This window comes from Danio rerio, chromosome 10, assembly GCF_052040795.2.
Source record: "Danio rerio strain M-AB ecotype USA chromosome 10, GRCz13ab, whole genome shotgun sequence".
Taxonomy (NCBI): Eukaryota; Metazoa; Chordata; class Actinopteri; order Cypriniformes; family Danionidae; genus Danio; species Danio rerio.
The window spans coordinates 17025679-17036271 of NC_141030.1; the positions used below are offsets into that span (position 1 = coordinate 17025679).

Below are 10593 nucleotides of genomic sequence, written 5' to 3' on the forward strand. Positions count from 1 at the left end.
TAGATAAAGCTTGAGGTTCTGGACAGAGAAAGAAAAGACAAGAGGATTACAGAAAAAAGATTCCCGTTACATACAAGACAGTCCCATTATTCCCCAGGAAGTACACTTATAGCAGAGAAATATGATAGTAAGGGTTGCCAACCATATGAGAATTTGCTAGAACCTCTAATTGATTATTTATTTTTTTCCAAGTGTAAATATAACATCAGATCTTGAAGCCAGTGTGATGCTTTAGGTGGATTTAAGGATTTCCAGTGCAGTAAAATTTGTCTGCGAGCCACAAGATGCAAAGGCTTTAATGTTTTGTTGTCTTTGAGTCAGACTCAGTTCATCAGGTGGAATACCAAACAAAGCAAATTCTGCACATGGCTAAAGCTGTACTTCACACACTTTAGACAATGTATTAAATATAGTTGGACAGTAAGGAGTTAGCTGAGGGCACATACAAAATGGTTTCTGGTTTTAACCTGCTTGTTTAATTTGCTTTTAAATAAAAAAAAAATAAAAATAAAAAATAAAAAAACTAGAAAAAAATAAAGCCTTACTTTTCCTTACTTTAAACCAACATTTTTATGTCATGTAATTACATGCAAATATACTGTTTTTATTTGTTTCTAATGTGTGTCTAATGAGTTTGACTACCAAACTTTGACTTGCCAAAGAACCAGCAGATAGTTTACTATTCTTACAGTTAACGTTTTAATTTGTCAAAAACTCAGAACAGTCATCTCCCATTCATATGCAATCCTCAAAACACTCATATAGAGGTGCATGACTGTCAGCTGACTCGCTCCTTATTGATAAACATATGCTGTTTCCCAAACGGATTCTGTACTCGTGAAGCGGAGCAAAAGTCTGGGTTTTAGGTGCGTGTTTAAACAGATATAAACACATAATTAATAATATTAATATCTAAAGATGTTGATCTTGGTGAGTTTTTTTTTTCAAACACAAGTAATTTTGTCCTAATTGAGCATAAACAGTTGGGAAAGCAGTTGAATGCTTTCATTTCAATGTTAGATGTGTGCATTTTTAAAGTAACACCTGTTATTTAATGTAAACAAACAAAATAAATCTAAATCTAAATAAATCATTAATTCATTGCTCTTTAATCAGAATGTGTACGTTATACAGTGAAGAAACAGCTAAAGAGATTTGATTCTATTTCATTCTAATAGCTATTCATTTTAATAAGCTGAACTGTTTGCTAATTTATTTGCTGCTGATGTATTCTATTTATTTTTTTTCTTTTGTAAATAATAATAATAATAAAACATATTGCTGACCATTTAACTGTTTGTTTATAATAAAACAGCTCCAAATGAGCATATTTAGTAATTTAGGGATTTTTAAAAGGAGGTCAGGGGAATCCCTTATTATGGTGGGCATATCCCTTATTTTCACATACCAATGTTGGCAGGTATGCCCAGAAGCTATATAATAATAATAATAATAATAATAATAATAATAATAATAATAATAATTATTATTATTATTATTATTATTATTATTATTATTATTATTATTATTACTATTAATATTATTATTTATTTATTTATTTATTTATTTTTTGCAGTTTTTTTTCTGCTGTTCTCACATAAATCCACCAGAGACCGCTATGGACTGTCTGACTGACTGACTGACTGACTGACTGACTGACTGACTGACTGACCGATTGACTGACCCACCCTCCTCCTTCCCTAAACCCAACCAATAGTGTTTCCAAAAGCACTGATTGACCCACCCAGCCATTTCCTAAACCCAACCGACAGTTGGTAATCTAGAAAAAAAAAGAACCCCTGATTTTTATCACGTTATCAGATTTTACCACATTCTCTATTTTTTGGCTTCTGTTTTTGTCTTACCTGCTTTCTGGAACTTGTCACCGACTCGGTCCCAGTCATTCCCCTCGCTGGCCAGCAGAGGCCACCATCACCGGACTTCTAAGCATTACGTCATCCACTTAAACTGATAAACACACAAACCTGCAGCTCATCCCGTTAACGACCCACATATAAGCTCACACATATAAGCAGCACACACACTCCAGTCCTTTGCAAAGTCTTGTTCTGCCCTGTCTGACATTACTGAGCGTTATCTCCTGGCCTGATTCCCTGTGTATTACCTGGACTGTTACTGACCCTGTGTTGCCTTCTGCCTGCCCCGAATCTTGCTTGTTATCTCGACTCTGAACCACGCCACCTGGCCTGAACCACGCCTGATATCTCGACTCTGAACCACGCCGCCTGCCTCTGATCAATGCCTGCTATATTACTCCTTGACAGCCAGCCGCCAGCCCTTAGACCCAGACTGAATGCCATTGATGTGAGTTCGCATGTAAATGCGTATTGTATGATTGTGTTTGAACTGCGTTTAATAAATATACTGCAAATGGATCCCTCTGTGTCCAGCTCCCCGTTACAGAACCGTTCTTCGCAGGATTCAAACCATGTCATTATGGTCAACTCTTCTGCGTCTCAAGTTCTCAGACGCACACAGCGAGCTACCAGACAAACTGGTGTCAGCGGGAAAGCCATCCACACAGAGTTAACCGGTCTGCTGGTAAACGCAAAAAACAATGTTGTCATACCACCCCCTAGCATTCATTTAAAGACAAAATGCAGCCATACATACTTCTGGCTACATAAATAAATCTCCAGAAATGTATATAAATGTATGTATATATGTTTTTAGAGTCGGCCTATGTTGCAACAACCAGTAGCTGTTTATGTTTTGACTGTTACATTTAAAAAAAAAAAAAGGCAGGAAATAAAAAAGCCTAAGCGGTAAAAGCATTCTTCATGACGACATGGTTCTAAGTAAGAACTGTTACTAAATGTAAGAAACCTTTAAAGATCCACCTTTTTAAGAGTGCACAGTATATAGCCCAGTGGTACACCAAGCTCTCTCAGTTACTATTTAGAGCACTGGAGCATATCCAATATACAATAATAAAGTCATAGACCATAATTTCACATGTGTGGATCTGACATATACAGTACAGTAAATCAGTATACGTATAGTATGTTTAAATTCTGAGCCTTCACTGCTATCAAGCTCAACAAGTAGCAGACAGTGTGGTTTGTCTAAACAATGGGGCAGTGATGGCGTATGATTTACACTCTTGTTTGGATTACTACACACTGAGTGTAAAAGAGATTTTGCAAGCGTTAGAGACCAGGAAGTTGCACAAATGTTGGTTGTTATTGTCATCTAATCGCAACAGGAATTTGCAGGACCAAGCCCCGGTTTACTCACATCCACCAGTATTTAAGCCACAGATGCCAGGGTAAATATATACAGACTGGGACTGTTCTATCACTGGACAAGAACATTTATACAAGGTAACTCACTCGTATCTTGAGTTATGATGCATTTATGGCTTTTTAATCTATATTGGTAACTGAATAATAATCAAATACAAGCACGCAAATCAAATGCTTTAAATAAAATTTTTATTCTTTTGTATAGTCATTATTTAACTTAAGCAGAGCGTATTGGTTTTAATGTGTTTTGGTGGTTTTGTTTTGTAGGATGAATACTTTGAAGGGATTGATTCTGATGCTTTTTGTTGCGTCTGTCATTTCAAAACCAGTAAGTATTCAGAAAAAAAAAGACATTTTCTATTTATTATGATTTGTACAGTTGTGGAAAAAGATGAACAGATCTTTGAAAATTTTTTGTTTCTCTGGATTTAAAGTTGTTTTTGAGTAAAACATCATTTTTGTTTCATTCTTAAAACTACTGATGGCATTTCTTCTAAATTGAAATAAAAACTACAAAGATAAATTCAGAAAAACTTCAGAGTTTTCAAGGGTTTGTTAGTTTTTTACTTTTTTTTTTTTTTTTTGCTAAATATGTAGTTAAATAATCATCTGCGTATACAGCCAATGTAATGCTTACCCATGAAAAATACTAATGTAATTTATAGATAAAACTATAATATAGTGTTTTAATCCATATGAACAGTTTAGATGCAAAAACCTTTTAATCTTTTAACCTTTCAATCATAAAATAAATGAATAATACTCCTTTATCATTACAGAAAGCACATTTTGCCATCATCTTTACAATATTTAGCAATTACCTGTTTTACAGGATAAATACAAATGTCTAGGTATTAAAGGCTTACTTCCATTTAAAACACCTCTTTGTTACATCATGGACTGTCAAGTCACATCATAATTATCTCATAACACAGAAAAAGGTTGGTGTTTTATATTTATATTTTATATAGTTATCAATATTTCCCAGAGATGGGTTGCGGCTGAAATGGCATGCGTAAAAATATGCTGGATAAGTTGGCGGTTCATTCCGCTGTGGCGACCCCGGATTAATAAAGGGACTAAGCCGACAAGAAAATGAATGAATAAATAGTTCATTTATAATAATATTTCATATTCAATATAATATATTATTTTTATATATTTATTACTATTTTCTACTGATATTTGATTTTACAAATAAAGTTGCTGTACCAGTTGGTGCATTTTAATGCTTTTTAGACCAAATAATTACACCTGTTTTTGCTAAACTTCCCATTAATGTGTCACATATTACTGAAAATGTGATGAAAAAGATGACTTTCTGAGTCTGAAATTAAGAACATTTTTACAAGGCCCAAATCAGTCAATATTAAGGATATCAAGGTTATATTTTCAAATAATATCTTTAACTGTGTAGAATGATTTTATTAAAATTTTTTATTACAAATCACAAAAAAGTGACTTAAATTCACAGAATGGGACATAAGGTTTGGCACAAAACGGTTTACGAGGACACCAAGTACACTAGTGTAAACTGACATGGGTATGACCTAGTTATATTCTGTTTAGGCTGTTTACAAGGAAATGCCTCATAATTCAAAATGCTTAAATATACTATTTATAGGTCTTTTAATGTACAAATATTTGACAGGTTTTCTGTGAAGGTTGGATTTAGGGGTAGGGATATGTAATAAGCAGTTTTTACAGTATAAAATACATTACACCAATATGGCGAGTCCTCGTAAATCATATAGACAGTACAAGTTTGTGTGTATGAAATGTGAGCATTATACTTAGGTGCCATACCATACATTAATTCATTATCAACCACAGAAAATTATGAGTTGTATGACTTATGAAACACTAAAAAGACTTCATTTCACTACATTTCCCAGAATGTATTTAAAGTCTACAGTAAGTGCCAATATACACAAAACTGTCAAAAATACAATACCGCAATAACAACTAAAAATTATTCAGACCACAGAAACTGGATTCCTAAATAACGACAAAAACAAAGAGACAGAGTTAATGCTGTAATGCAAATTAATCTATGATATTTTAATAAAATGAGAGTGTTTTTCAGGATGAATGTAAGCCTATTGTTCAAGACCTTTGAAGCAAATGACATAATATACCAACAATAGAACACACAATAATATTACTTATATGTTTAAATCCTTAGTTGCATTTGTCAAGAAGCAGTTCAGATGAAAATGATTCATCCAAAGCTTCATCAAATTCCGAGTCAGATGAGAGCTCTGAGTCAAACGAGTCTGAATCGAGTGAATCTGAATCTTCTGAGGACTTCGCAACCGCACAGCCTCCTACTCGTAGGCCTTCAACAAATCAGCCAATCACTGACAAGAAAACCACAACAGCAGCACCCCTCACCACTGCAGCAAACATCACAGACTGTGTTACTGTGAATGTGACGAGTCTTCAGATCACCACTGAAAAAAGGGGTGATAACTGAATAGCTTGGAGTGTTGCTCAATCATTTTCATGCAAAGGAAAAAGAAAAGAGAGAAAGCTTCCGAATGCTTGATGATTTCTGATGCTATGATGTTTATGTGTTAATAATGAAGGAAGGAAATAGTAATGAGTAATCGAACTTTTAAAATTTACAAATAGCAGCACTGTGTTCAAGCATATAATAAGCAATATTTTCAGTGGTTTTATTCACATTTATTGATGTTATTGCTAACATTTTTTTTAGATTGCATAGAAAACAAGGATAACATTTACTAATAAACATTTCTTGCAGAATTAAAAGCTTTTAATCAGGAGATAGTTGACCCAAAAATTACAATACTCACTATTTACTCTCCCACAAGGGGTTTCAAAATGTTTTATGAGTTTCTTTTTGCTGTTCTGTTTCCGTAACCATTGACTTCAATAGAAGAAAAAGCCTACTATAGAAGCGAATGGTTACTGGTTTCCAGCTTTCTGTAAAATATCTTCTTTTGTGTTCAAGTGAAAAAAGAAGCTCGTCACTCATTTGAAATAAGTAAAGGATAAGTAAATGATGACAGAAGTTTTATCTTTGGGTGAACTATTTTTTTGGAATGTCTCTCCATTTTAATGTTCAGTGGGTTTTAATAATGGGTGACCTATAAAACAAAAACCTGTAAATTAAAGTTGTTTTAAAGATGTTTTATTGTTCAAGCTTGCAACCTTCAAAAGAATTTTGAAATAAAGATGAAGAATTTGAATAAATTTATTTTTAATTGTATGTTGGTGTATTGTATTTGCAGTACAACTGTTTTGACCTGATGTACATTGAAATGGACAAGCTGGAAAAAAATTAAAGTTTATGAAACTTTGTCATATTTGTATTTTGTCCCATTTTTTATAGACCTTAGGAAGAGGGAAAATGTACTTTTACAATTTTCTGAAACTTGGACAATAATTTTGGTTCTGAAGGGGTTTTTGTTGGAGTTTTTTGTTAGATTAAAATAAAAAAAAACTTAAGTAAATAACTGTGTCTGAGCTGAGAAATTATTTATCAGCATATTAGACTTTTAAACTTTTTTGCACCTTTTTAATTAAATAATAATAATAATTATTATTATTATTATTATTATATAATTACTATTATAGCATTATTTGTATAGTATAATTGTAAATGACACAAAATCAATGATAAACAATTATTTGTATTTAATAATTCATTTCGCATATTTATTTTAAATTTAATTAAATGTGTTTATTTTTAATTTGGGCGCGCAGTGGCGCAGTAGGTAGTGCTGTCGCCTCACAGCAAGAAGGTCGCTGGATCGAGTCTTGGCTGGTTCAGTTGATGTTTCTGTGTGGAATTTGCATGTTCTCCCTGCATTCGCGTGGATTTCCTCCGGGTGCATGTGAATGAGTGTGTATGGATGTTTCACAGAGATGGATTGCAGCCGGAGGGCATCCGCTGCATAATACATATGCTGGATAAGTTGGCGGTTCATTCCGCTGTGGCGACCTCAGAATAATAAAGAGACTAAGCCAAAAAGAAAATGAATGAATGAATGTATTTATAATTTGTAATTATATGTTTCCTTCTTTATTTTGCTTATTTGTTTATAGATATGCTTTAGGTCAAACCAAACATTAATAATGCCTCACAGTGGGTAGCACGATCGCCTCACAGCAAGAACGTTGCTTTTTCGAGCCTCGGCTGAGTCAGCTAACATTTCTGTGTGTTTGCATGTTCTCCTCATGTTGGCATAGGTTTCCTCTGGGTGCTTCGGTTTCCCCTATACCAGTCCAAAGATATGCAGAACAGATGAATTGGGTAGGCTAAGGCTAAATTGTTCATAGTGTATGGGTGTGAATGGGAGTGTATTGATGTTTCTAGCGATGGGTTGCAGCTAGAAGGCCATCCGCTCTGTAAAACATTTGCTGGATAAGTTGGTGATTCATTCCACTGTGGCAACCCCAGATTAATAAGTGAAGTTTAGTTTTAAACTAATTTCGAGAGGAGCATGTGCTCATGATTTACCCAGCTTGTCCACATTAACTAATTATGATCCTCCAATCGAAGGATCCCAAATCACTATATATATCCTCATTTCCTTTCTACAACTATCTTCGTCTGGAAGAAAGCTTCCTACTTCTAAAAAGCTTTAGCTCTAAAAGCTTTTACAGCATTGCACTTTTTAGCCCATCAATATGGAAATAACCAACAATATCTACAACTGCAACCAGAGCCCTGCTCTCCCTGAGACTTCAGCCACTGCAATGAAGCCAAACTCTCACCGCTCTTAGCGGTCCACCTGTGGTAACGTAGTATGCTTTAAGGGGAAACTTCTCTCTTTAAGGAGAAACTACTCTCCAACAAGATTAAACATTTCTTATGTCTTTAGAAAAGCAAGACTTTCATAAATAAAAAATAATTTAAACCATTTTAAAGGCACAAACACTATGGACTTAACGTCCTCCTATAATCTGTAAACAAGCAGGGATTATAACAAACCAAATAAACCCACCTTTCAAGCTTGCTGTCTGTTCACAGGTCCATAACATTTTAACAGCCTGGCTGATTTCACTGCAAGGATCAAAGCAATCCAATCCAAAAAACTTTAGTCCACAACATGTTTACATGTTGATAAACATACATGGATACACTGCTGTCATCCAAACTTGTTGCTGGAGTGCTTTCAGTACAGTAGTATCTTTCAGACAAAAACACTTGTATTATAGTCTAACAAAATGGCTGCCGACCTTTTGATTGACACTTCATTGAGCCAATAGCTGAAAAGAGAAGTGTCACCATCCAAGAGCTGTCAGAACATGAGATGGTCCCGCCCTCTCTTACGATAGTTATGAACAGACTTGGTTGCAAAGACTTTGTGAATGAATTGGGCCAATTATGCTTCTGAATTCATTCATGTTAAGATTCCAAATGTAATGTAATTTAATCAATCAGATTAAAGTAAAGCCCATAGTAAACATTTAATTGACACAGTTTAATAAGTATGTTCAAGTGCAAATTAAATGACAACATCATTTTAGAAATTAAATAAATTAATTAATTAAACAAATAACTAACATAAATAAATAAACATACATATAAGTAAACAAACCCTGCCACTTCCAATAGCTATTTAACTTCTAAAATAAAATTACCCACCTAATGACAATAAGCATCACATCGATCATAGAAGTCCGATCGTAATATGTCACAGGAATTTAAACTTATCACTTCACCTACTCCACTTTAAAGAGGTATTTTTAAGATCACCAGCCAAGCCATGCTCAATATCCTTGGCCCTCCACTATCCTGGGGGGGAATGAACGTCTACCAAAACACTATCTGTCTGTAGATTCCTCACCTCGCTAGAGAACTGCGTTCTCTCCACTAATTTTTTCTGATTTTCTCATTTCAGGTCTAACCTATGGATTCCACCCGGGCACCTCAGCTCTCCCTTCCTATCCTAATATTCAGTCAGCTTTTGCTGATTGAACCAGAAATTGTGGATCATCTTATTTAAAAAGAGATCGACAACCACTTTATGTTTGACCATTCTCTGCCCCACCACTCAAGGTTTCACGCATTTGTCCCATAAGCAGTGCAACTCGCAAATTCTCCATCACTGGCTTCTTTCTAACAATCGCAGAATCCCCCACCTTATCCAACTTTAGATGATATTCTAATCACCCCCCCCACATTGCCTCCAGCCAAACACCTAGAGATCACCAAAAGGTTTTCGCCAATCTAGGTATTCTGCTCGCAGAAGGCTGGACCCAATACATGTATCGAATTTCTAGGCATCAACTTCGATTTGCTCAAATTCCGAGCTTCTCTTCCTAAAGAGAAAACTGGCTAAATAATTTCTCTTTCTCTTGTATTATAAGAAAGAGACTTGAGTTAAACACATACTGTTATCTATCCTCAGCCACCTAAAATTCACAATGCAAATTTACCTCAAACTTGCCTACTCCAGCTCCCTACCACAAGTCACGATTTAAAAGGAACAATTTCTCTCTCAAAACCCACCCACAATGAACTCCGCTTATGGATTGCTTCCTTAAGCTATGGAACGGCTGTTCCTTCTGCAGAGATTGTTTGCACCCCCATTAGATATTTGTCTATTTACTGGTGCTACCCCATCAGTTGGGTTTCAAGGGTACTCAGAGGCCACTGGTTGCCACCACATGGCCCCCTCAATCTATTTCCACTCTAGAAACCATTGTTCATCAGCTTTCTTCAAACTGTACCCAATAGTCGCTGCCGCCATACTATGGGGAGACGAATGGTCCACCTCTAGGATTCTCATTTATTGTGTTGAGGAAGAAACAATATAATGCATAGACAAAGGCGTTCCTACTCTCTAAGCTTTAATGCTACTTTTAAGATGTCTTATTTGACATTAGTCAATTTATCATGTCTGCATAATATGTGCCAGGTTGCTAAACCAAATCACTGACTCTCTCTCATTTTCTTTCCAGAAACTTTGGTCACTGGCTACAGAAGTGGACCCAACTCAACGCCTGTCTATCCCTTTCCACAAATGACGTTACCTTAAGCCACCCCCATTATAACCTCCACCAAACTCCATATCACTTACCATTAAAGTAGTAGCCTTCAGACCCTTCAGTCACACATCACAGCATGAAACATTCAAACTCAACCCTCACTCCAACCCACCATAGCAGATCTAAATTTGTGTGATGAGGAAAGAAAGGGTTTCCTCGTCCTGCAAAGTAAGATAAATCTATTGACAAGAACATTTCATTTACATCTTCAACATTCCTGCCCTCACCCACCCAGTCCAAACTCTCTAGTATACCTACACTCGAGGATTAAGAAACAAACCCCCTAGCCCCCCTTTTTACT

General features: G+C 35.3%; 1 protein-coding gene across 1 annotated transcript; it reads left to right on the forward strand.

The window, feature by feature from the left end:
• The first annotated feature begins 3297 nt into the window (after positions 1 to 3297).
• scpp8 (secretory calcium-binding phosphoprotein 8) lies at positions 3298 to 5834 on the forward strand. The gene is made up of 3 exons (NM_001145244.1): positions 3298 to 3344; positions 3534 to 3594; positions 5452 to 5834. The coding sequence occupies exons 2-3, from the start codon at positions 3535 to 3537 to the stop codon at positions 5740 to 5742; spliced, it is 351 nt and encodes a 116-aa protein (NP_001138716.1). The 5' UTR covers positions 3298 to 3344; position 3534; the 3' UTR covers positions 5743 to 5834.
• Positions 5835 to 10593: the final 4759 nt, after the last annotated feature.

What these genes read in the sequence shown, in the direction of transcription:
- scpp8 (NM_001145244.1), top strand. Translation starts at nt 3,535, where the DNA reads ATGAATACTTTGAAGGGATTGATTCTGATGCTTTTTGTTGCGTCTGTC. An exon ending in CGTCTGTCATTTCAAAACCA is followed by an intron (nt 3,595 to 5,451) that starts GTAAGTATTCAG and finishes TTAAATCCTTAG; the next exon opens with TTGCATTTGTCAAGAAGCAG.